Source organism: Mustela putorius, unplaced genomic scaffold (assembly GCF_011764305.1).
Source record: "Mustela putorius furo isolate JIRA1106 unplaced genomic scaffold, ASM1176430v1.1 tig00000827_pilon_pilon_pilon, whole genome shotgun sequence".
Taxonomy (NCBI): Eukaryota; Metazoa; Chordata; class Mammalia; order Carnivora; family Mustelidae; genus Mustela; species Mustela putorius.
Genome location: NW_025421489.1, coordinates 5,220,758 through 5,247,901, shown reverse-complemented (window position 1 = coordinate 5,247,901; position 27,144 = coordinate 5,220,758). Strand labels below are relative to the sequence as shown.

Genomic DNA, 27,144 nt, shown 5'->3' with positions numbered 1-27,144 from the left:
ATAACCACTTTAACTTTCTTTTCATTCTCTGTGATGTAATTTTCTCTGGCTGTTTTATTAAAGAATTTTTTTTTCTCTGATTTTTGCAATTTAATCATATGTTTTAGTTTACATTTCTTTCTTTGGGTATAGTTGACACAGTTTACATTTTTTTTCACAGTTTTCATTTTTTAATGTTTCATTGCTCGGTGTTTATTTAAAAGGTGCTTTGTTCTATGTGTTTATGATATCATGAAATGTGGCCAATTGTTAACATTTTTTCCGATTTTCAATTTTTTTTCCCTCTATTATCTGTTCTTCAGTGGCTCCAAATACAAATATATTTGGCTTTTGAAGTTGCCTTAAAGCTGATTTATACTGTATTAGTTTTTTTTTTTAAGTAAACTGTATGCTGAACTGGATGACCCTGAGATCAAAAGTCACATGCTATATTGACTGAGTCAGCTAAGTGCCCCATTCTCTTTTCATTTTTTAAAGTAGTTTTTCTGTGTGTTTTATTTTGGTTAGTAGCTATTAACTCGAGTTCTTATGCTGTAAATCTCATGGTATGTTTTTCATCTTTGACCTTGTAGTTTTCATTTCTAGAAGTTTAAAGTTTAAAAAAATTTTTTCATATTTCTACTTAACAATATTTAATGTTTTTTCCAGATTTTTGAATGTATGGAATGTATTCACTGTAATTGTTTTATAGGATTTGTGTTCTGATTCTGTTACCTGCCATTTCAAGATTGGTGTGACTGACTGGTTTTTGTTTCATTGTTGGGTGTAATTTGTTCCTTCTATTTATGTCTTTTAAGTTTGTATTGATTTTTAGTCATTGTGAATTTTAGTATGCCTTAAAATACTTTTATACTTTGTTCCGTGATATGGTTAAGTTATTAGAAAAGTTTGTCCCTTTTGGATCTTGCTTTTATGATTTGTTTGGATAGACCAGAGCTCTGTTTAGTGTAGGGTTAACTTTTATCTCTTTCTGAGGCATAATCCTTCTTAGTACTCTGATACAGTATTAATTATTGTTTTTTTGTTGTTGTTTGTTTGTTTGTTTTTTTAAATGCTGGCTTTTGGGAATAAGCTTTATTTGCATCCTTGTGTGAGTTCTGGTGCTGTTACTTCTGAGTCTGGTGGTTCTCTCCCTGGCCTTCAGTAGTTCTCTCACATGTAAGTGCTGATTTCTCGCTCAACATTTTCTAAAATAAGCCTCTGCAGATCTCTTCATTTTTCTCTCTCTTCAGCTTTACTCAGTGTTGGTCTCCCTTGTGACCTGTAGCCAACTTGGCTTCCTTGGACTCCCAGCTCTGTCTTCAATTTGGGGAGACCACATGCTCTGCCTGGGTTACTTCTCCCTGTTCCATGGCTTGGAAACTCTCAAGGCAGTAAGCTGGGCAAATGTTTGGCCTCTGTTGTTTCTTGTTTCCCACAGTTATTATCTTTTATTACTTGTCCAAAATCTTGTGGGCTTTTGTTTCATACATTTTGTTAGGTTTTTGTTATTTCATGCAGAAAGTAGAATCTGGCCCCTTTTACTTAACCTTAAGTAGAAGTGGTATTATTGTGCCTTTATTGTACATTTTCATACTGATTAGTAATGTAGAGCACATTTTAATTTGCTTATTGACCATTTGCTTATTTTTTAAAAGATTTTCTTTATTTGTCAGAGAGCAAAGCAGGCAGAGAGGCAGGCAGAGGCAGAGGAGAAGCAGGCTCCTGCTGAGCAAGAGCCTGCTGCGGGACTCAATCCTGGACCCTGGAATCATGACCCAAGCTCAGTGCAGCTGCTTAACCAACTGAGCCACCTGGGTGTCCCCCATTCGTGTCTTTTCTTTTGGGAAGAGTCTGCTCAGACCTTTAGCCCTTTCCCTTCCTTTGCTCCTTTTTCTCTTTCTTTTTTTTTTTTTTTAAAGATTTTATTTATTTATTTGACAAAGAGAGAGATCACAAATAGGCAGAGAGACAGAGAGAGAGAGAGTTGAGGAGAAGCAGGGTCCCTGCTGAGCAGAGAGCCCTATTCGGGACTCGATCCCAGGCCCCTGGGATCATGACCTGAGCCGAAGGTAGAGGCTTAACCCACTGAGCCACCAGGCGCCCCTCCTTTTTCTCTTTCTTTATTCCTTGTCTTTTTTTTTTTAATTGCAGAAGGTCCTTTTATGTCCTAGATACTAGTCCCTTGTTAGATAAATGCTTTGTAAAAAGTTTCTCTAAGACTGTTTTTTTTTTTTTTTAAATTTTATTTATTTATTTGACAGACAGAGATCACAAGTAGGCAGAGAAGCAGGCAGAAAGAGAGGAGAAAGCAGGCTCCCTGCTGAGCAGAGAGCCCGATGCGGGTCTCGATCCCAGGACCCTGGGATCATGACCTGAGCCTAAGGCAGAGGCTTTAACCCACTGAGTCACCCAGGTGCCCCCCTCACCCTAATTTTTGAAGGACATATTAGTTGGATGTAGAATTCTGGGTTGAACTACAGTTGTTTTTTTTTGAAGTACTTTGAGGATTTTGTGTCACTCTCTTTTGACTTCTATATTCTATGATGAGAATTCAGCCATTTTTTAAAAAACTGTTCCCCTTTATTTGATGTGTCCTTTTCTTTTGGCTCCTTGATGACATTCTTGCCTCTGTTTTCTTTTCAGCAAGCAGTTTGGGTACTTGGGGCTCACTGAGCTTTTTTGAATCTATAAAGTTCTCTGTTTTCAAATCAAAATTTTATTCAGTGTTTTTCAGGACTGACTTCTTGCCATATTCCCATATTCCATATTCTCTTCCTCCTCACCAGTTTTCCACACCATCAATTATACATTTTAGATTTCTTGACACTCTTCCATAGATGAAGGCTTGTTCATTTTTTTTCCACTATTTTCCTTTTTTCAGATTAAAGATTAGAAATAATGTAGCTTCAGAATCACTGATATTTTTCCTTTGTCATCTTGATTTTGTTGTTAAGCTGTCCAGTAAATGTTTCATTTCATGTATGTGTGTGTGTATGTGTATACACATATATTTTGGGGGGGGGCAAGGAAGAGGTGGGGGAGGGGCAGAGGGAGAGAGAATCTTATGTATGCTCCATGCCCAGCATTAGTTGGGGCTCCATTTCACGACTCTGAGATTAAGACCTGAGCTGAGATCAAGAGTTGGATGCTTAACTGACTGAGCCACTCAAGTACCCCTATTTCTTTATTATAGTGTCTTTTACTTTGCTGAGATTTCCTGTTTCACTTAATATAGGTACATTTTTATTTTCTCTTAAACGTCAGTTACAGTAGTTATTAAAAGCCTGATTCCAGTGTTTCGGTCATCTTAGGTTTGGTTGACTTTCATTGATTGTCTTAAGCATGGTTAGCAGTGTACTTCTTACTAGATCAGGTAACTTGGATTGTTCTCTTTCTTTATTTTTTTTTTCTTTAAGGATTTTATTCATTTGAGGGAGACAAAAAGCTAGCATGAGGGGTAGAGGCAGTGGGAGAAACAGACTGCCTGCTGAGCAGGAGGTCTGGTGTGGGGCTCTGTCCCAGGACCCAAGACCGTGACCTGAGCCAAAGTCAGACTCTTAACTGACTGAGCCACCCAGGTGCACCACTTGGATTGTTTTCTAAACATTGTGAATGTTGTATGTGGAGAGTTCTGGATTCTGTTATATTCCTTTGAAGAAATTGATAACTGTTTTTCTCAGGCAATTGATTTGGTTGGACTCACACCATTATGTATTTTGAGAATTGCTAAAATCTAATTTTATTTCTTTTTTCCTTAGTTAGGCTCTAGCTTGTTCTGTGCATGGATGTTCCAAGGTTTAGTGAGAGAGTTGGGCAGATTCATTCATTCATTCATTTATTTATTCATTCATTCATTTATTTATTTATTTATTTATTTATTTATTTGACAGAGATCACAAGTAGGCAGAGAGGCAGGCAAAAAGAGAAGTAGGGAAGCAGGCTCCCTCCTGAGCATAGAGCCCAGTGTAGGGCTCCATCCTGGACCCTGGGATCATGACCTGAGCCGAAGGCAGAGGCTTAACCCACCGAGCCACCCAGGCGCCCTGAGTTGGGCAGATTCTATACATAAAAATTTGGGGCTCCCCTCTTGGTTCTCTCTTTGTATGGATTCAGACCTTACTTTCCCTGTTGCTCTGAACTTTATATTCTAGTTCTTCAGATACTAAGACTGTATGAGCCTCTATCAGCTGATCGTGGCTTGTCTTCAGGCTGAAAGTTTAAAAAAAAAATGGGAGACTTTGGGTACATGGGTGGCTCAGTCTCTTAAGCGGCTCCCTTTGGCTCAGGTCATGATCCCAGTCCTAGGATTGAGCCCTGCATGAGGCTCCCTCCTCAGTGGGAAGCCTGCTTTTCTCTCTCCCTCTCCCCCTGCTTCTGCTCTGTCTTTTTCTGTCAAAAAAATAAATAAAATCTTTTTTATTTATTTTATTTGACAGATAGAGATCACAAGTAGGCTGAGAGGCAGGCAGAGAAAGACGGAGGAGGAAGTAGGCTCCCTGCTGAGCAGAGAGCCTGATGCAGGGCTCGATCCCAGGACCTTGGGATCATGACCTGAGCCGACAGAGGCTTTAACCCACTGAGCCACCCAGGCGCCCCTAAAATCTTTTTTTTTTTTTTTTTTTTAAAGAAAACTTACTGTGCTAGTCCCTTCCAGGTTTTGACTACAGGTGAGAAACCAAAATCTGGCTGCTTACTTGTGTTGTAAGGGTTTGACTTTTATAAGCTTACTTAACTGTTCTGGAAATTCATTTTAAGAAAAAAAGAAATGATGATGGTAAATGTTTTGTCCTGCAGATACTTTATGTCACAGTTGTATCTGTCACATAAGGAAGATCAAACTTAAAACTTTATCCTTTATTGATTTATTTATTCTTATCAGCTTATTATAATATTTACAAAATTTGGTATGTTTTAGTTCATTGCAGTTATTATCTTTTTTGGCCTTAAGTTATTTCTCATTTTTAAAAAAATTTATTTATTTGTTTGAGAGGGACAGAAATAGCAAGAGAAGGCATGAGTGGGAAGGAGAGGAAGAAGCAGACTCTCCATTGAGCAGGGAGCCTGATGTGGATCTTGATCCCAGGACCCTGGTATCATGACCCGAGCCAAGGGCAGTTGCTGAACTGACTGAGCCACCCAGGGGCCCTGGCCTTAAGTGATTTAATCTTTGGCCTAGGAACCTCTTTAGGTTGGCTGATGAGTTCTTTTGACATGAATAAAATAGTCTTTTATAGCTTCCTTCCTATTTTATAGAACAAGTTATCTCGAGCTTGCTTGACCTAGACAGGGATCATATACATCTCTCAGGAGTCCTGGTGACTTTGGGAAATGCTGTTTGGAGACCACAGCCTTGGTACTAAGAGGTGCTCATTTCTACTGTAGTAGCCATAAGTCTTTGTAAAAGAAAAGATAGGTTATTTTAGATCTGTTCATTCTCTAACCCTAACCCTAACCCATGTGACTCTTGATCTTGGGGTTGTGAGTTTGAGCCCCGTGTTGGATGTGGAGATTACTAAAAAATAAAATATTTTCCTTTTTTTTTTTTTTTTTAAAGATTTTATTTATTTGAGAGAGAAAGTGAGCTCAAGTGGGGGGTAGGGGCAGAGGCAGAGAGGGAAGGGGACAGGGAGAATGACAAGCAGACTCCCTGCCAACAGGGATCCTCACATGGGGCTTGATCCTAGGACCCTAGGATCACATCCTGAAGCATCTGACTGAACCACCCAGATGCCCAAAAAGAAGACGCCCCCCACCTTGCCCTGCCTCCCCTTGTGAGAGAGGGAGAGAATCTTAAGCAGGCTCCACGCACAGCATGGAGCCTGATAAGGGGCTTGATCTCATGACCCTGAGATCGTGACCTGAGCCAATATCAGGTGTTAGATGCTTAACCAACTGAGCTACCCAGACATCTCAAAAGTAAAATCTCTTTTTGGCAGACAGAGATCACAAGTAGGCAGAGAGGCAGGCAGAGGGAGAGGGGGAAACAAACTCCCCGCTGAGCAGAGAGCCCAACGTAGGGCTTGATCCCAGGACCCTGAGATCATGACCTGAGCCGAAGGCAGAGGCTTAACCCACTGAGCCACCCAGGCGCCCCTCAAAAATAAAATCTTAAAAAAAGAGAGGAGTACCTAAGTGGCTCAGTTAGTTAAAGCATCTAGCTTTGGCTCAGGTCATGATATCAGGGTTCTAGGATTGGGCCCTGGCTCCTTGCTCGACGGGGAGTCTGCTTCTCCCTCTGCCTTTCCCCCTGCTTGTGCGTGTGCACTCTCTCTCTCTCTTTCGAATAAATAAAATCTTTCTAAAAAATGATGATGGTAAATATTTTATTGTATAGATACTGCCTTATGCCCACAATTATGTCTTTTATTATGAGGAGGATCAAACCTAAAACCTTATTCTTTTATCATTTTATTTTTTCTTTCCACTATATAGTAGTATTTCCAGTTATTTCCTTGCTGTATCTTGTAATATGATGGTAATCACAGACTGGGTAGACCAGTATATTGGACTGTTGTTACATAACCACAGCCTCCCAGAGGGTCAGTATTTTGGGTGAACTTGTTTAGTGAATTGTAGTGGGTTTTATCTTTTGGCAAAAGAATTTGATAAAGTAGAAAAAGTATTTGGAAATTAATCTCTACATTCTAAAGATGGAAAATAGTTGCATCATTTCTTACTGTATACATGATGTAGTGAAGAAAGAGCCATCTTGTATGACTTGCACTTGTTTGGGCTTTCTTTTTTTTTCGTTGTAAAATATGAGATCTTCAATGCGTGCTTGCTTGCTTGTTTGATTTCCTTATAATCTGTGTTCCTTTTCACAGGAAATTTTTATTTTTCTCCTCTGCCCCAACCCCTACTTGTACCTTTTAACACTGCTTCTTACTAAAATCATAATGAATCTGTGGAATTGTCATAATAACATGTTTGACTGCATCCTGCCTTATAAAACTTTTCAGTTTGACAAAACAGAGGATCATGGGGACAAGATGAAATCAGAGAGGCAGACAAATTTATTATAAGAGACTCTTTTTTTTTTTTTTTTTAAATTTTATTTATTTATTTGACAGAGAGGAAGATCACGAGTAGGCAGAGAGGCAGGCAGAGAGAGAGGAGGAAGCAGGCTCCCTACTGAGCAGAGAGCCCGATGCGGGACTCGATCCCAGGACTCTGAGATCATGACCTGAGCCGAAGGCAGAGGCTTTAACCCACTGAGCCACCCAGGCACCCCTATAAGAGACTCTTGAGGTGCCTGGGTGGCTCATTGGGTTAAAGCCTCTGCCTTCGGCTCAGGTCATGATCTCAGAGTCCCGGGATCGAGGCCTGCATCTGGCTCTCTGCTCAAGCAGGGAGCCTGCTTCCTCCTCTCTCTCTCTGCCTGCCTCTCTGCCTACTTGTGATCTCTGTCTGTCAAATAAATAAATAAAAGTCTTATTAAAAAAAAAAGACTCTTAATCAAGGGCACCTGGGTGGCTCAGTTGGTGAAGTATCTGTCAGGTCATGATCCCAGGGTCCTGGGATTGAGTCCTGTGTTGGGCTCCCTGCTCAGTGGAGAGCCTGCTAATAATACACTGTATGTTAATTGAATTTAAATAAAAAAAATTAAAACTTTTCAGTTTGAATTGGTTTACTATAAGATCTGGAGTCTCTCTGGTTCAGGGTCCCTGATACCAGATCCTTCCTGAGTTATGGTATAATCTTTTAACTATAATTTGACATTCTTTTCCTGTACTTTTTTTTCTCTGAAGTCTCATATTATCAATTTATTTTATTTTATTTTAAGATTTTATTTATTTATTTGACAGAGAGATCAAAAGTAGGCAGAGAGGCAGGCGGGGGCGGGGAGTAGGCTCTCTTCTGGTCAGAGAGCCCAGTGTGGGGCTCAGTCCCAGGACCCCGAGATCACGACCTAAGCCAAAGGCAGAGGCCCTACCCACTGAGCCACCCAGGCACCCCTATTTTTGTTTTTAGTAGGAAGACATGACATGTAGTAGTGTATCTGTACAAAACTTTAATTATAAAACAGTATTTTAGAATAAAGAAATAAACTCATAATCTTACCATCTTCACCATAGTCCTGTTAATCATATTTTGTGTATCTTAGGGTTTATTTTTCTCCATAAATTTATGTGAATATACCATTATTTCTCTCATGGTTATACAGTTAGACTTTTAATGCATTTTTTAAAAGAAGATTTATTTGAGAGAGAGAGCACAAACAGAGGGAATGGGCAGAGGGAGAGGGAGAAGCAGACTCCCTGCTGAACAGGAAACCTGAGCCTGGGATCGGGACCTGAGCTGAAGGCAGATGCTTGACTGAACCACTCAGGCGCCCTTCATTTTTATACAGTTCTTACAATTTTATTTTCATTTTTGCAAGAGAGAAAGAGAAAGAGCACGCATGAGTGGAGGGTGGGGCAGAGAGAGTAGGAGGGAGAATCTTACGCACGCTTAGTGCTGAGCATGGAGCCCAGCACAGGGCTTGATCTCATGACCATGAGATCATAACCTGAGCTGAAGCCAAGAGTCCACACTGGGTGTAGACATTAGTTCAAAAAAAAAAAGAAAAATGACAAGCTTTACAAGACAAGTCTTACTGAATTAGTGGTAAAAAATGAATAGAAATTATCTAGCTGTGAAAGAAGGTTGGGGTCTAGGACAGGCATTATGGGTAGAAAGTAAAAACAACACATTTAAGGGGTGAAGCAAGAATGAACTTTGGAGTATTTATAGAAGTGAAGGAAGAGGGGCACCTGGATGGCTCAGTCAATAGAGCATGTGACTTTTGAACATGAGTTCAAGACCCATGTTGGGCATAGAGTTTATGTAAAAGGAAACAAGAAGTGAAAGAGGAAAAGGCAGTATTGCCTAGACAGTGAGATGTTGGAAAGAGAAGATTGTGGAAGTAAGTAGGGGCTAGATCATGTAGGGAGACCATTAAAATGTTTATTAAGTGGTGTAGTCGTATACTTGGACCTACATTTTTGTTGAAGTTCACTCTGGATTGGTAGTATAGGTAAGAGTAAGTATGGGGAGACAACTGAGCGGGCATCCCTGAAGTGGTCCTGATGAAACGTGATTTTGGCTTGCAGTGGGCTAATAGTAGTGTACATGGAGAAAGGTAGTCAAATCTCACCAGTACTCAGGAGGATGAATTGGCAAAATGTACTGTTTCGTTAAGTATGAGTTAGAGAGTAGGGTGAAGCTGTCAAAAGATGATGTCTAGGTGTCTTGTATTGGCAATAGGTGGTTGGGTGTATCATTACAAAGATAAGGAAAGGGCATTTGGCTGGCTCAGTCAAAAGAGCATGCGATTCTCGATTGTGGGGTTTTGAGTTCAGGCCCCATTTTTGGTGTTGAGATTATTAGAAAAAGTTAATAAACTTAAAAAAAAAAGATAGGGAATACTGTAGGAAGAGCATTCGTTGCCACAGATTGAGATTTCAATTCTGAATGTTTTATATATGGATCCAAATATAGAGCTGAATAGGAGGTAAAATTTTAGAGTCATTGGCACACTTGTAATTTAGTTGGTATCAGATTTATGGAAAGTAGGAGATTGTGTAGTGTTTAAGATGCAATGAGAAGGCATCTTAAGGTGGAGCCCTGAGGAACTAGCTCATTTAAAGTTTAGACATAGTGATCAGAAATGCGTTGCCAAAGAGGTTAGAGGAAAATCGGGAGAGTGAAATACTGGAAAACAAATACAGGATCTAATGGCTTATGCTTTATTAGTTATTCACTTTTTAATTTTTTTTGTTAATTTATTTGACAGACAGAGATCACAAGTAGGCAGAGAGGCAGGCAGAGAGAGAGGAAGGAAAGCAGGCTCCTTGCTGAGCAGAGAGCCCGATGTGGGGCTCGATCCCAGGACCCTGAGATCATGACCTGAGCCGAAAGCAGAGGCTTTAACCCACTGAGCCACCCAAGCGCCCCTTTATTCACTATTTTATCTTAATTTTCTTCTCTTACTTTCCTTCGTAATTTGTTTATATTACTATATTATATGCTGCAAAACCTCTTTGGAGAGCATAATAAATAATAATAAATACTCAGGTGTGACCTCTAGGAACATATTCTTCATAGTAAGACAGTATCATTGGAACTATGCTGTTTATTATTTTTATAATTGTATCTGTCTCCTATCAGTAGTGAAAAGAAATAGTTGTACTAGCTCTACCTTTCTTTTTTTTTTTTTTTTAAGAGATTTTATTTACTTATTTTTGTGAGAGAAAGAGCAAGCATGAGTAGGGGTGAAGGGCAGAGGGAGAGGGAGAAGCAGACTCCATGCTGAGCAGGGAGCTCGATGTGGGACTCCATCCCAGGTCATGACCTGAGCTGAAGGCAGATGCTTAACTGATGGGAGCCACCCAGGTGCCCCTGCTACCAAATTTTAATAGTTTTGAGGTTATAGGGAAGATGTTACATTTTGGTAATCTGTAAAATATTTGTTTTCTTTCTTTTTTAAAAATAGAGATGTGAACTGTGTCCTCATAAGGATGGAGCTTTAAAAAGAACAGATAATGGGGGTAAGTACAGAGACTTCTAAAAATTTTTTTATTGAAAACTAGAGTGGAGAGTATTTAAAAATATCTGGTAGTTCATATTATTATATCAAATTAAATGTTTACTGCTCATATATTTTTGATAGTAAAGGATGTAATTTTTGAATCTTCATTGCTACTTTATGGACAAACTTTCAAGCTTTTTGTTTTTGAGAGAGAGAGAGAGTGCGAGTTGGGGTGTAGTGGGAGAGAGAGAGAGGGCTCCACACCTAGCACAGAGCCAGAATCCAGGCTTGATCTCATGACCCTGAGATCTTGAAACTGAGCTGAAATTGAGAGCTGGACTCTTAACCGACTGAGCCATCAGGTGACTCTAAACGTTTTTTTTAATGTAGAATGGGCCACATACTTCTAATTAAAACCTTAATTTTTTTAATAGGTATAATTTTCTTATAGTAGAAATTATTTTTGGAAAAATAAGCTACTTTTTTTTGATTGTTAGAGCTTAACTCTGATGTTTTAGACCCTTTTTCTCTTTTTTGTATTGCTGGACAGGTGATACTTCTAGTGAATGTTAATATTAACACCCTGAGGATTTTTGTTGCTTGAATATAGAGAAATGCTGACTTCTGTCTTAAAATTTTGGTGTGCTTTCCTGAGGACCCTCGTGTATATTTCATTTACATCTCCAGTTTTAGTTACCTTCCTCTGAGAAATCCATATTTCTTTATAACTCTGTACCATTCTTAAATATGTAGTCATGAATTTATCAAACTTCAGCATACTATGAAAATTAACTGATGAAGAAACTTATAAAGTAGAGGTTGTAACTCCTGTGAGTACACTTTCATTTTGGGCAGCCACCTCTAAAGCATTTTTGGCATGGAAAAGAAGAATGACATGAGTAAATGAAAGGGAAAAATAAAATGTTTTTGCCTAGCTCTACATAAATTTATTTATATACAATTGTAATGTTTAGACTGTTATACAGTCACATTGTACAAAATTTTAAAAAATATTAGAGAAACCCTTGCTCCTGTTGCTTTGGCCCTCTGCCTAGTTTCTCAACAACTTTCCTGCTGTTGATACAGTTGCTGTTATTACTTATTTGTATATCTTTCTAGGGTTTTTTTCTTATATGCAAATAAATATGAATAAAGAAATATTTTCTCTTAATTTTTATGCGGGTGGATGTATATTATACATACTCTTTTGCATCTTAATTTTTCCACTGAACAATTTATTACCAGTATAAAGCTCTCTTTTTTTATGTAATCAGTCACCTGTTGATAAACTTTTTGATCTTCTGCTTTTATAACTAATGCTTATATACATGTCATACATATGTACATCAGTAGGATTATTAATTCCCAGGGTGGAACTGTTGGGTCAAAGTTTGTAGTTAATTTGCTAGCTATTTCCCAATTGTTTTCCCCATTGATTGTACCAATTTCTGTTTTTGGCACAATGAATGAAAAACTTATTCTCCATATCCATTGGTAATTCAGTAGGTGAGAATTGGTATCTCAGAGCAGTTATTTTGCATTTCTCTCATTGTGAGTGAAGCTGAACATCTTATATTTTTAAAGACAAGTTGTATTTTTCTCTTTCTGGTCTATTAATATGTTTTTTCTCTTTGGTTGTTGATCATTTTCTTTTTGATTTGTTGGAGCTTTCATAGATGCCCCTCATTCACTAGGCTTTTGTGATAGGAGTTGGGCTAGTCCCCCCCTACCCCCCAGTTTAGTCTTTGCTTATGGGGCTTTTTACCATGCAGAAGTTTTTTATTTTTATTTAGGTGAATTTATTAATCTTGTCTTTCATTTTGAACCATTAGTTAGAAAGGCCTTCCCTACTCCAAAGTTAGTAAAGGAATTCTTTCACATTTTCCTCTAGTGTTTTTATGGTTTCTTTTTTTTTTTACAGTTTAATCTTTGATACATTTGGAATGTATCCAGGTAATACAGTGTGAGGTATGGATCCAACTTTATTTTTTCCTAGATGCTAAAATGCTACCATTTGTCCCATCACCATTTATTGAACAGTTCATCTTTCTTCACTGATTTGAAATGCCATCTTTGTTAGAGTCTAAATTTGATGTGTATTTAAAATATTCTGACCAAACTGTGTTCCAAAATTGATTTGCAAATTATTTTGGAACCTGGAATGCATTTTCCTATTGAAATGCTAATTATATTTCTAGACTAGTTAAAAAAAAAAAAACAAAAAAACCAGTGTACCTGATGGTACAATATTGATAGTAACTGTTCTTTTTTCTTTCTTTGTTTTTTTTTTTTTTTTTTTTGTAATAACAATTTTTTAATATCTGACACCCCTTTTTCATGCTGGGAAATATGTTACAAGTTTTAGTTTAGGTTTTATTTTCTTGGTAATCAGGATGAGCAGTTTCTCAATGCAGCTTCTAATTCTCTCAGTCTCATCTGCTGTATATAGTTCTCGGTTGTTAAGGTAAGTAAATACTTAAAAAGCTTAGGTTCGTGTGTGAGAAGTGGGGTTGGGTTATTACAGGCAGAAGGAGAAGCAAATGATAAAAGACACAAGTATATCAAAGATTGAAAATAATTTGGAATTAGACTATAAAGTTTGAATGGCAGGCCTTCTGAGAGGTGAAACTAACGATATAGGCAAAGTTGTCATTACTTCCCCTCCCCCGTCCTCATCTGCTTTGTGTCCCTTCCTTCTTACCCTACCCCTCTTGGCTTTTCTGTACTAAGGACTTGATCCTGTTGATTATGGGGAGCCGTTGAAGGTGAGGAATAACATGAGATTTCTGTTTTAGAAAGGTCACTCTCTGGCAACAGCATCGTGGTGAATGGATTGGAAGGATATGAGACCAGACCAGCTGTAAAAAAGAACAGTAGAGCTGGATCATAAGTGCATTTAACATACTTGAAATCAGCTATATAGCCTGGGGGTGGGAGGAGATTCAGAAAAAAAAATTGTTGAGGTAATTCAGTTGGCCATTTTCCTCACCAAGTGTATGTTCTAGACAAACCTGTACGGAAATCCTTGTGAATGATTGTAAGGCTTTCCCAGCTATCATTGACAAAGATGTAAAATATATTATTGAGGGGCCCAGGCAAGAGGTGGTGATGTTACTTACTTACATTCTTTTGTTTTTGTTAAAACTAAAAAACTTTTAATTCCAGTATAGTTAACATACATCGTTATATTAGCTTCAGGTGTACAATATGATGATTCAGCAATTCTGTATATTACTCAGTTCTCATCAGGGTAAGTGTTACTCTTCATCTCCTTCACCTATTTCACACATCCCCCACCCCACCAACAGTTTGTTCTCTGTAGTTGAGTCTGTTTCTTGATTTGTCTTTTTTTCTTTGTTCGGTTTTTTTTCCCCTTAAATTCCAAATATGAATGAAATAATAGGTATTTGTCTTTCTCTGACTGACTTACTGCATTTAGCATTATAATAACTGGATCCATTCATGTTTTTGCAAGTGGCAAGTTTTCATTTCTTTTAATGGCTGAGTAATATTCCTGTGTGTTTGTGCATGTGTATGTAATATATATATATTTTAAGTTTACTTATTTTAGGTAATCTCTATACCCAACATGAGACTTGAACTCATAACTCCAAGATCAAGAGTTGCATGCTTTTCTGACTGAGCCAGCAGGTGCCCCCATATCTTTATCCATTCGTCTATTGGTGGACACTCGGGGAGCTTCCATAATTTGGCTGTTGCAAATAATGCTGCAATAAATATAAAGGTGCATATATCTTTCCAAATTAGTATTTTCTGTATTCCAATAGTGTGAATAGATACTACTCTATCATATGGCAGTTCTATTTCTAATTTTTTTTTTTTAAAGAATTTATTTATTTATTTGACAGACAGAGATCACAAGGAGGCAGAGAGGCAGGCAGAGAGAGAGGAGGAAGCAGGCTCCCTGCTGGGCTCGATCCCAGGACTCTGGGATCATGACCTGAGCCAAAAGCAGAGGCTTTAACCCACTGAGCCATCCAGGCCCCCTCTATTTCTAATTTTTTTGTGGAATCTCTATACTGTTTTCCATAGTGGCAGCACCAGTTTGCATTTTCACTAACAGTACACAGGAGTTCCCTTTTTTTTCCACATCCTCACTAACACTTGTTGTTTTTGTGTTTTTGATTTTAGCCATTCTGACATGTGTGAGGTGAAATGTTGTTGTGGTTTTGATTTGTATTTCCCTGATGATTAGTGATGTTAATCATCTTTTCTTGTGTCGGTTGGCCTTCTGTATGTCTTCTTTGGAGGAATGTCCACGTCTTCTGCCCATTTTTAATTGGATTGTTTGTTACTACATTCTTGAAGAAATTTCAGAATAAATTGAGGCTTATTGATGGATACTGCCTTACAGAAAAATGAGAAGAACTTACAAAATCTGACAGGGTAATGTGCTCAAAATTGGAATTTTAAGGGATTTTTCAAGGACAGTTTTGGTTATGCTTATTTTTTGTTTTAGAATCTAAACCCTACAGAGATGAAACTGCTTAATTGCAGTAAGTTTAAGAGACAGATTGGTGATGAAGGAAAGGTTGAAGATAGCAGTAATAGGAGGGTAAAAATGAGGGAATGGACATCAGAGATATTAAGTATTAGTTATTAATATTAATATCAACAGTATAATATTACTATTTTATTATTTTATAATATTAACATTAGTATTAGGTATTAAATATAAGTATTAAGTACATTAAGGTAAAATTTTACAGGTATATTTTAGAAAATATACCTATTTTATTAGGCGAAACATTGAGCATACATAAAAGTAGAGAGAATCCCCAGGTACCTGGCTTTAGCAGTGATCAGTCGTGGCTAGTCTTGTTACATCTGAACCCTTCCCTATGCCATTCTGATTATTTTGAATTTTGTGAGCATCACTAGCACATGGATGTTTTTAAAAATGCACAATATATTATCACACACTTAAAAAATTGACAAGGATTTATTAAAGCCATCAACTATTCAGTCCTTGTTCAGATTTCCCTGATTGTCTCCCTAAATGTTTTCTTTTTATATTTGAATGAATCAGTATCCAAATAAGGTCCATAAGCTGGATCCATAAGGTGCATACATTGTAATTGTTTATACGTTTCTTAGGTCTCTTTGTACCACTCCCCCCTCCCCCAATTCCATTGTCACTTTACTTATGGAAAAATCTAGGACATTTGCCTTGTATTGTTTCCCACAATACAATTCATTGATTGCCTCTCAATTGGGGTGTGTGTGTTTATGTGTGCGAACATGTTACTTTGCTCCATATTTTCTGTACATTAGTAGTTAGATGTATTCAGAGGCTTGATCATACTCAGTTTATTGTGGGGGCAGTTATAAAAATACCTCATAGTGTTGTATACTTTCTTCATGAGGCATATATTTGCCTTTTTTTTTTTTTTTTTTTGACGGGTATCTGGACCATTATTTAGTGGTTGAGTAAATTGTGGTATTCTGAAAAAAAAAATTGTGGTATTCTGTCATTAGGTATTAGCAGGATTATTTCTATAAAGAGAACCAATTCCTTATCAACTCTTCCATTACTGTAAAGTGCAGTTTGTGAAGGAAGGACAGGATATTTTACTCTTTTTCTTAAAATTGAGGTAAAATTCGTATAGTATAACATTTTAACGAACTTAAGATACACAGTTCAGTGACATTTTCTACTTTTCACCTGTTACACAGTTACCACATCTGTTAATTCCCAAAACATTTTTATTATGTAACTTAAAGTATGGTTTCATAAACAGAATCTGTACATTCTGCCTTCTAGTCTTTCTCCTCCAGCCCTTGGCAAACAGCAGTCTGCTTTTTGTCTTTATGGATTTTCTTATTCTGTATATTTTACATAACTATAATAATCACACAGTGTATGACCTTTTGAGTCTTGTTTCTTTCTTGGCATAATATTTTTCAGGTGCATCAGTACTGCAGCCTGTATTAGTACTTCAGTGCTATTTGTGGCTGAATAATAACTCCTCTGTGTGTGTGTGTGAGAGAGAGAGAGAGAGAGAGAGAGAGAAAGAGAGATTGAGATTGCTCATGTTGGTCCTTCCAGTTTTTGGACATTTGTGTTGTTTCTACCTTTCGAATGTTGTGAGTAGTGCTGCTACGAACATGGTTGTACAAGTATCTGTTTTATCTCTTTTCAGTTTTGCGGGGATATACTAGGAGTGGCATTGATGGGTCAAATAATGATTCTGTGTTTAACTTTTTGAGGAACCACCGAACTTTTTCATAGTGGCTGTACCATTTTTACATTCCCACAAGCAACGTATGAAAGATCCAGTTCCTTTTCATTTTCACCAACACTTCTTCTCAAGTTGACTTCCTCTGTTCAGTCTCCTTTTTTTTCTTTTTTAAAGAGAGAGAGTGCACATGTGGGTGAGGGGCAGAGGGAGCCCAGCGGGAAGCCCAGCGCTGGGCTTGATGTTATGACCTGAGCCAAAATCAAGAGTTTGGACACTTAACCGGCTGAGCCACCCAGGCACCCACCCCATTTTTCTCTCCTTCCTTCCTTCCTTCCTTCCTTCCTTTCTTTCTTTCTTTCTTTCTTTCTTTTAAACAAAGTACTGCAGAGACTGCATAACTGTGTACAATGTAATCATGGATACTGGGCAATAGCAAAAATTCCTTCTAGTGGAATTGCTGGGTCAGAGACTATGAACATCTGTAATTTCAGTGGATTTTGCCAAATCCTCCTCTGTTGAGATTGTAGTAATTTACACTCTGTTCACAGTACATAAGAAGAACTTGTTCTTATCATACTTACCTCAGCACTTACACAACCATTTAAGTGGGTTTTAATTTTGTATCATTCATCAGACTCGTAAGTCATAATTGGCTTACCCAACACCAAATATACTTACTGAAGGGAAACTGTACACAAATGCAGTAATACAGAGACCTCCAAACTCTGATGCAAGTCTTAATGTCTTCATTGTTTTGGTTATAAAATTGACAAGAAGCTAATGGGAATGCAGGTCATATTAGCATGGGGAAGCCACCAGATTTGGTTATCCTCAGCTTAAAAATGCCAGCTAGTCATGTAGCCTCTGTATTTTTAAGTGGCTGGCTATTTTGTTTTAATGTAGCTGCGGGCCATAAATTATGTAAGTCATACAGTGTAGACTCCTGACAACCAAGTACAATAGGCTAAAACAGAGCACGCTCAGATATGTCCTAATAACTTGTCACACCCTACAGTACTGTCATCTATCTTCAGAGTTGGTGTTGCAAGAAGTTAAACTACTGTATTTTCCTCCAGAGCCCGAAGGAAGGATTCTGAGTCCAGTTTTTAACCCTTTCCATCCATCTTTATCAAGGATATATATATATATTTTAAAAAGATTTTATTTATTTATTTGTCAGAGAGAGAGAGCGTGCGAGCACATGCAGATGGAGTGGCAGGAAGAGACAGAGAGAAGCAGGCTCCCTGCTGAGCAAGGAGCCTGATGTGGGACTTGATCCCAGGACGCTGGGATCAGGACCTGAGCTGAAGGCAGCCGCTTAACCAACTGAGCCACCCAGGCGCCCCATATCAAGGATATTTTTATATTTGCCAGTGTGATAGATAAAAATTATGTCAGTGTTGCTTTAACTTGTATTTGTTATTGTGAGAGTTTATCAACTTTTCGTATGCTTAAAAGATAATTTGTATTTCCTTTATGTGAAGTATTCCTTCATATTCTTACCTCAGTTTTCTCTTGGTAAATTCCTCAAGGTACATTTTTGGATTGCTGTGTATGAATTGCTGGAGTTTTTCCTACCAGATTTTTTTTAAACCATTTTTCCCCCTTAATGTTCTTTTGCATTTAATTGCCATGTTTCTATGCCTCTTCTGTTTGTAAGAATTTCTCAGTCTTGTTTTTCATTGCCTTAGCACTCTTGAGGAATACTGGCTGGGTACATGTTCAGTGCCCCCCAATCTGGGTTCGCCTGGTATTTTCTCATAATTAGCTTGGGTTGGTGGATTTGGGGAAAAAGTACCATAGAGGTTAAGTCTGTTGCTCATGTTGTCATATCCGGGAATACAAAAATTCCACAAGACATCACTGATGATATTATCAGGCTGTTTAATTTTTAAAAATCCCTTTGGCATTTTGATGATACTTTTCTTAAATTTGTAGATTAGCTTATGGAAAATTGACATTCTTTAAACAAATATTTATTGTTTTGCCTCCTATGTGCAGTGTTCTAGGTAGCCGTGAACAAAACAGACCAATAGGGTTTACTTACATTTTGGAAGGGGCAAGTTGGATAATAAATGAAATAGGTAAATAAATTGTACAGTTTAAATAAAATACAGTTTACCATGTATTATGGAGAAAAGTAAAGAAGAGGATGCAGAGCGAAATCTGAAATGTGCGTTTGAAAATTTAAGTAAAGCGATTGGGGAAGACTCCACTGAGAAATGACATTTGGGGGCACCTGGGTGATTCAGTGGGTTAAGTCTCTGCCTTCGGCTCAGGTCATGATCTCTTGCCCCCAACCAAGCCCTGTTCTTGGTAAAGTAATCAGTGATCTCCATGTGGGTGAATCAGTTCTCAAGTCCCATGTTAGTTCATCTTTAGCAACATTTGACAATTTTGATCATTCTTTCTTGAATACTTCATTTTCTTGCTGGGACAGCACTCTTCTTTTCTTTGACCTTATTGATTTCCCCTTGTATTTTTCCCCACTCTGCTCTTGCAGACATTGACCTCTAAATATTAGAGTGCTTCAGGGTATAGGCCTTCTGCATTTACTTCTGGAATGAACTTACTGAGTATTATGGCTTAATAACATCTGTGGTCTATACATTGATAGCACCCAAACTTCTATATCTAACCTTTTCTTTTCTCTTGAACTCTGGATTCATAAATCTCTCGTTTCTTGCCACATCATCTGCTTGTGTGATAGGTACATGAACTTAACATGGACATTTGGTATAAACTTGTGGAATCACTATGTTGTACACCTAAAACTATGTATACATTATGTGTCAACTATATTTCAATTTAAAAAAGACACTATAGAAGCAAAAAAACCAACATGGATATCTAAACTCCACTTTCTCATTCCATTTGGTTACCCTGCCCATTTAAAGGCAGATTTGCCTCTCCAAATTGTTTACAGAACTACGTGAACCTACCGCTGCCAACCCTTCCATAATTAATTTTTTTAAAAGATTTATTTATTTATTTGAGAGAGAGAGTGTATGGGGTGGCGGTCAGAGGGTGAGGGAGAGAGAATCTGAAGCAGAGTCTGTGCTAAGTGCGAGCCTAACATGGGCCTCAGTCTCATGGCCTTGAGATCATGACCTGAGCCAAAATGAAGAGTTGGATGCCCAACTTACTGTGCCACCCGGGCTCCCCTCCATAATTAATCTTATAACATTTGTTCCCTTTTTGTACCTTATACAACTTTGCCCTCCTCTTGGCTATGACTTAAAGATCTTAAATCAACAACTTGACTTAACTTCTCAGAAAACGAGATAAAAAAGAAAAAGCACAAAGCAAACTGAAGGAAGGAAATAAAAGAAGGGAGATAAATAGAATAGAGATAGAAAATCAATAGAAAAAAAAATCCGTGAAATTAGGGGTTGGTTTTTTGGAAAAAAAAAAAAAAAAAGGAACAAAACAGACTGTTAGCTGATTTTTTTAATGGCATGGGTGTCATTTATTTTATTATTTAAGTCTAGTTGACATACAATGTTACATTAGTTTCAGTGTGTACAACATAGTGATTCAACTTCTCTGTAAGTTATGCTGTACTCATCGTTGAGTGTTAGCTACTGTCACCATAACTGACCATATTCCCTATGCTGTACCTTTTATTCTTGTGAATTATTCATTCCATAACTGGAAGCCTGTATCTCCTACTCCTTTTTACCCATTTCGCTCATTCCCCCACTCTCTTTCCCTCTGACAGCCATGTTTATAGATCTGATGTTGCTTTTTTTTCTTTATTCATGTTTTATTTATTTATTTTTTATATTCCACACTGATAGCAAAACTAAGGAAAAAAAAGTATAGAAATGATTAAAATTAGAAATGGAAAGGGGGCACATTACAGCTGATGCCACAGAAATAAAAAGGATTATTAGAGAATTTAATAATTTGATAACAGTTGAATAACCTAGAAGAATGGATAAAGTCCTAGAAACACACAACCTACCTGGATTGAGTCATGAGGAAATAAAAATCTGAACAGACCAACAACTAGTAAGGAGATTGAGTCAGTATTTAAAACCCCAGTAAAGAAAAGTCCAGAACCAGATGGCTTCCCCAGAGAACTGATTCTCTGGAAACTCTTCCCAAAAAATTGAAGAGGGGTCATTGAAGCTCATTTTATGAGGTCAAGCTTATTATGAGAACAAAAACCAGACAAAGGCTTTATAAGAAAAGAAAACTATAGATCAGTATACCTGATAAATAGGGATGTAAAAGTCCTCAACAAAATGCTAGCAAACTGAATTCACCAGCATCTTAAAAAGGTCGTATATGATTGATTTATTGCTGGAATGTAATAGTTCAGCATATGAAACTCAATCAATGTGTAATACACTATATTATCAGAATGAAGGACAAAACCCACATGATCATTTAATTTCCATTGATGCAGCAACACCTGTTCATGATAAATGAACCTATCAAACTTGGATGGATGGAAACTACCTTAACATATATACAGAGGCCATATATGAAAACCCATAGCTAATATCATTCTTAGTAGTTAACGACAAAACTTTCCCTCTAAGACAGGTAATATGGCAAGAATGCCTGCTTTCTTCATGGCTGTTCAACATGTTATTGGAGTCTTAGAGTACTTAGGGAAGAAAAGGACATTGAAAACACCTAGTCTGAAAAGGAAGAGGTGAAATTATCTTTGTTTGCAGATGATATGATCATATTTGTCGCAAACCTTAAAGATTCCACAGAAAAACTCTTAGCACTAAAAAACTCAGCAGAGTTGCAGAATACAAAATCAACATGTAAAATTAGTTGTTAGGACAGGTTCTTCAACAAATAGTGTTGGGAAAAATGGATATCCACATGCCAAAGAATGAACTTGAACTCTGATCTTAACACCATGTACAAATACTAACTCATTGTAGATCAAAGATTTAGGTACATAAGACTCAAAATTATGAAATTTCTAGACGAAAACATATGGAGAAAGCTTCACGACTTTGGGCTTGGAAATGAATTCTTGGATATGATACCAAATACATAGGCCAGAAAAGAAAAAAAAGATAAAAATAGAAAAAGAAAAAATAGACAAGTGGGACCACACAAGCTTACAAACTTTTGTGCATCACAGAACCCAGTCAGTAGATTGAAAAGGCAATGGAATGGGAGATAATATATAAAGAACTCTTAGTACTCAACAACAGAAATAGCAAATAACCAATTTAAGAATGGGCAAAGAGCATGGATAAACATTGCTCCAAAGATGATATGCAGATGACCAACAGGCACATAACTAATCAACACAGAAATGCAAATTAAAACCACAATGACATCAGTGCATACCCATTTAGAAGAGCCACTATCAGCCCCCCTCCAAACAAAAACCACCCCAGAAGATAAGAATTTCCAAATACATTTTTATTTCCTTCTGCTTTCTTGGGAGTTGTATTTGGCTGTCTTCTAAAATTTTAAGATGGAAATTTGATTTAGGTCATTAATTTGTAGGCTTTCCAGTGTATACTTTTCAAATTGTGTGTTTCTGGAGAGAAATTTAACTTAGCCTCTAACTTAGATAAAATTTCCATTAAAATTAAACTTCCTTTTTAAAAAGATTTTATTTATTTATTTGCCAGAGAGAGATCACAAGTAGGTAGAGAGGTGGGGGGGGTGGGGTCTGGAGGGGGTAGTAGGCTCCCTGCTGAGCAGAGATCCTGATGCAGGACTTGATCCCAGGATCCTGAGATCATGACCTGAGCCCAAGGCAGAGGTTTAACCCACTGAGCCACTAGGATTCCCTAAACTTCTTTTTTAAGTACTGTTTTCACCCTTTCATAATTAAGAGGTTTGTTTAATTTCCAAATACATGAGGATTCTCTTTTTATTATCAGTTTTGAATTTAATCTTGGCAGAATACATGGTCTTTGATTTCAGTCCTCTGGGGTTTTAAATGAGACTTGGTTTATGGCTTGATATGGTCAGTTTTTAAAGGAATTGTATATGTGGTTTATAATGTGTAGTCTTGGATTATTGCAGTGTTTTATATATATCCATAAGGTTGTATTTGATATTTGCATTGTTATGATCATCTATATCCTTGCAGTTACGTTGAATGCTTATTTTGTCATTTACTGAAGATATGTTAATATTTCACATTGTCATTATGTAATCTCAGTTTTTGCCTTATATATTTTGATGTTATTAGGTGCATGCACATTTAGAATCACTGCATTTTTTCTTTATGAATTGGATTTCTTTTTTTTTTAAATTAACATATAATGTATGATTTGCCCCAGAGGTACAGGTCTGTGAATCGTCAGGCTTACACACTTCACAGAACTCACCGTAACATATACACTCCCCAATGTCCATAACCCAACCAACCTCTCCATACTCCCTTCCCCCTGGCAACCCTAAATTCAATTTCTTTCTTTTTTCTTTTTTTGAAAATTTTATTTAATTTATTTGACAGAGATCACAAGTAGGCAGAAAGGCAGGCAGAGAGAGAAGAAGGGAAGCAGGCTCCTTGCTGAGCAGAGAGCCCGATGTGGGGTTCAGTCCCAGGACTCTGGGATCATTAGCTGAGCCGAAGGCAAAGGCTTTAACCCACTGAGCCACCGAGGTGCCTCATGAATTCGATTTCTTATCCTTGTAGAATACCACTCAAAGTGTGTTTCAGCCGATACTAACATAACTGTGTTAGGTTTCTACTAGCTTTTGTTTTCAAATGGTGTATATTCTTTTAGTTTTAAGTTTTGTGAATTCTCTTGTTAGCTGGTAAGTAGTTGCTCTTTACCAGTCCAACGTTTTTGTCTGTGTATTACATTTAATGTATGTGTATAGGTGTGTGCCTGTCTTCATTTCTCTGTGTCTCTGTATATTTGGATTTGGATTTAAATCTTACTAAATGTTTTCTATTTGTCCTTTTACTTTTTTTAAAAGATTTTATTTTTTTGACAGAGAGAGAGATCTTGAGTTGGGGGCAGAGGCAGCAGGAGAAGCAGACTCCCCACTGAGCAGGGAGCTGATACGGGGCTTAATTTCAGGACCCTGAGATCATGACCTGAGCTGAAGGCAGACGCTTAATGGACTGAGCCACCCAAGCACCAGTCTTTTTACTTTTATGTTATTTTTCTCTTCATTCTTACCTTCTTTTGGATTACTTTTTAAATAATACACTATTTTTTAGAGCAGTTTTAGGTTCCCAGCAGTATTGAGCATAGTCTCTTCATTATCAACATGCATAGTCTCTTCATTATCAACATCTTTACCAGATTGGAACATTTATTATTGATGAACCTTATATCATCTAAAGTCTGTTACTTGCTTTAGAGTTCTCTCTTGGTGTTGTACATTTTGTATGTTTTGACAAATTTATAGTGACCTATAATATCACAGAGTATTGGGGCGCCTGGGTGGCTCAGTGGGTTAAAGCCTCTGCTTTCGGCTCAGGTCATGATCCCAGGGTCCTGGGATTGAGCCCCGCATCGGGCTCTCTGCTCAGCAGGGAGCCTGCTTCCTCCTCTCTCTCTGCCTGCCTCTCTGCCTACTTGTGATCTCTGTCTGTCAAATAAACAAAATCTTAAAAAAAAAATCACAGAGTGTTGTAATTATTTTATCATACAGTTTAGGGCATCATTTTCACTGCCCTAAAAAATCCTCTGTGCTCTGCCTATTCATCCCTCCCTCTCTCCTAATCCCTGGCAACCACTGATTTTTTTTTTTCCCCGTAGTCTTGCATTTTCTGGAATGTCCTATATATAGCTGTAATCATACAGTATGTAGCCTTTCAGATTAATTTCTTTCACTTAAGTTTCCTCTGTGTCTTTTTATAGGTTGACAGCTCATTTATTGTTTGTGCTGATTTCTGGTTTGTCTGGATATACTGTACCACACTTTATTTATGTATTCACCTATAGGAGGACATCTTGGTTGCTTTTGAGTTTTGGCAGTCATGAATAAAGCTGCTATAAACATCCATGTGCAGGTTTTTGTCTGGATATAAGTTTTTATTTCCTTTGGGTAGAGAAACAATAAGGAATACTCCCTTGATCATATGGTAAGAGTATGTTTAGTTTTTTAAAGAAACCGCCAAAATGTTTTCATAGTGACTACATATTTGCACTCCCATTAGCAGTGAATGAGAGTTCCTGTTCCTTCTCATCCTTCCCAGCATTTGTTGTCAGTGGTCTGGAGTTTGGTCATTTTAATAGACGTGTAGAGGTTTCCCTTAGATAACTTTTTATCATTCTGTTCTAATCCCTCTATTAATACATGCTTTTACTTTCTTTATGAACCCTGAGAAACTCTTAGGGAACTGAATTCATTTTTCCAACTCCTGACAGACATCTTATTGGTATCATGTACTTTAATTCTCTGTTTCTTTAAAAGTTGTAATGGTTTTGTCAGATTTCTTGCATAAGGGCTGATTTAAAAAAAATGATTAAATTTATGTAAAAGGTATTTTTTATTTGAATATTTCATAGAATTTATCAGTGAAACCTTCTGGTGTTAGAGTGAAAACTTTCTGGGAATTTGCTTGATAAATTTATTTTTGAAAAGTAGGTGTAGAGATGCTCCTGTGTTGTTCTGGTGTCAAGAAGTAGACTACGTCATGTAACTTGTTGAATTTGTCGGAATAATGTTGTTTGTAGTATTATTATCCTATTAATGTTTGTTGGATCAGTAGTGTCAGTAGTGATAACCTCATTTTTATTGTTGATACTGGTGATTTGTATTCTCAGTTTTTTATTTTTTCCTTGACCAGTATTTATAGAACTTGTTAGTTTTGCTTACTCTTTTAAGAAAACAACATTTGGCTTCATTCATTTTTAAAGTTGTCTCCCTGTTTTCTCTTTTATAGATTTCTCCTCTTATCTTTACTATTTTCTTTTAATTACTTTGTGTATATTTTGCTCTTCTTTTTTAACTTGTTATGGTAGTATCTTAGGTCTTTGAATTTAGGTCTTCTTTTATAATACAAGAATATAAAGTGTAAATTGCCCTGCTAGCACCGCTTTTGCAGCATGTCACAAAATTTGGTATGTTGTATACTTATTGCCATTCAGTTCAAAATGTTTTCCGGTTTCCCTTGTGATTTTGTTTTTGACTCTTAAATTATTTAGAAGTATATTATTTTGCATTTATTGTTTTTTTTTCTAGGTATCTATTATTGGTTGCTAATTCAGTTTCATTGTGGTCACTGATTATACTCTATAGAGGATTTAGTCCTTTAGAATTCACTGAGACTTATTTTAGGGTTTAGCATACGGTTTGTGTTGACTGTACCATATGCCTTTGAAAAAGAAAGTCTTGGGCGCCTGGGTGGCTCAGTGGGTTAAGCCACTGCCTTTGGCTCAGGTCATGATCTCAGGGTCCTGGGATCGAGTCCCGCATCGGGCTCTCTGCTCAGCAGGGAGCCTGCTTCCTTCTCTCTCTCTCTCTCTGCCTGCCTCTCAATGTACTTGTAATTTCTCTCTGTCAAATAAATAAATAAAATCTTTAAAAAAAAAAAAAAGAAAAAGTCTTTTCTGTTGTTGAATATATAGTATTCTATAAATTTGAGATCGGGGCTCCTGGGTGGCTCAGTTGGTTAAGTGACAGCCTTCAGCTCAGGTCATGATCTCAGGATCCTGGGATTCAGTCCTGGATCAGGCTCCATGCTCAGTGGGAGCCTGGTTCTCACTGCTCTGCTCCCCATCCTTGTGCTCTCTCTCAACAAATACTCTTGAGCTCTTTTATAGGTCTCTCTTTTTTGTAAGATCTTTTTATTTATTTATTTGACAGAGAGAGAGATCACAAGTAGGCAGAGAGGCAGGCAGAGAGAGAGTGGGGGAAGCAGCCTCCCTGCTGAGCGGAGAGCCCAATGCGGGGCTCCATCTCAGGACCCTGAGACCATGACCTGAGCCAAGGGCAGAGGCTTTAACCCACTGGGCCACCCAGGTGCGCCCCCCTCCCCTTTAAAGATTTTATTTATTTACTTGACTGAGAGAGAGAGAGAGAGAGACAGCGAGAGCAGAAACACAAGTATGGGGAGTGGGAAAGGGAAAAGCAGGCTTCCTGCCAAGCAGAGAGCCTGATGTGGGCCTCCGTCCCAGGACCCTGGGATCATTACTTACACCAAAGGCACCACCCAGGTGCCCCCATATGTTTTGTTTAGATTGTTTATTTTAGAGGGAGGGGTGAGGGTTAAAGGGGAAGGGAGGATTTCACGCAGACTCCCCAGTGAGCACAGAGTCCAACTCGGGGCTCGATTCCACGACTCTGAGGTGAGGATCTGAGCCAAAATCAAGAGTCAGACGCTTAACTGATTGGGCCACCCAGGCATTCCAACCTCTTTTATGTCTTTACTGATATTTGGGAGGGATCTGATTCATCTGTTAGTTCCTGGTATGGTGTGTTAAATATCTGTTATGGTGTGTGTTTCTTAATAATGTCAGGTGTTGCTTTATGTATTTTAAGGTGTAGGTG

At 37.7% G+C, this 27,144-nt stretch overlaps 1 protein-coding gene across 14 annotated transcripts in view; it reads left to right on the top strand.

Moving 5' to 3' along the window:
• Positions 1-27,144, top strand: part of MLLT10 (MLLT10 histone lysine methyltransferase DOT1L cofactor) — a 245,785-nt gene that overhangs the window by 50,538 nt on the left and 168,103 nt on the right. For 13 of the 14 annotated variants that reach the window (XM_045084991.1, XM_045084990.1, XM_045084989.1 and 10 more), the window contains one exon: positions 10,457-10,511. In XM_045084991.1, coding sequence (XP_044940926.1) covers positions 10,457-10,511 — 55 coding nt within the window. Of the gene's footprint in view, positions 1-10,456; positions 10,512-12,440; positions 12,461-27,144 lie in introns of those variants that run through there. The other variant, XM_045084998.1, reaches the window with a different exon arrangement.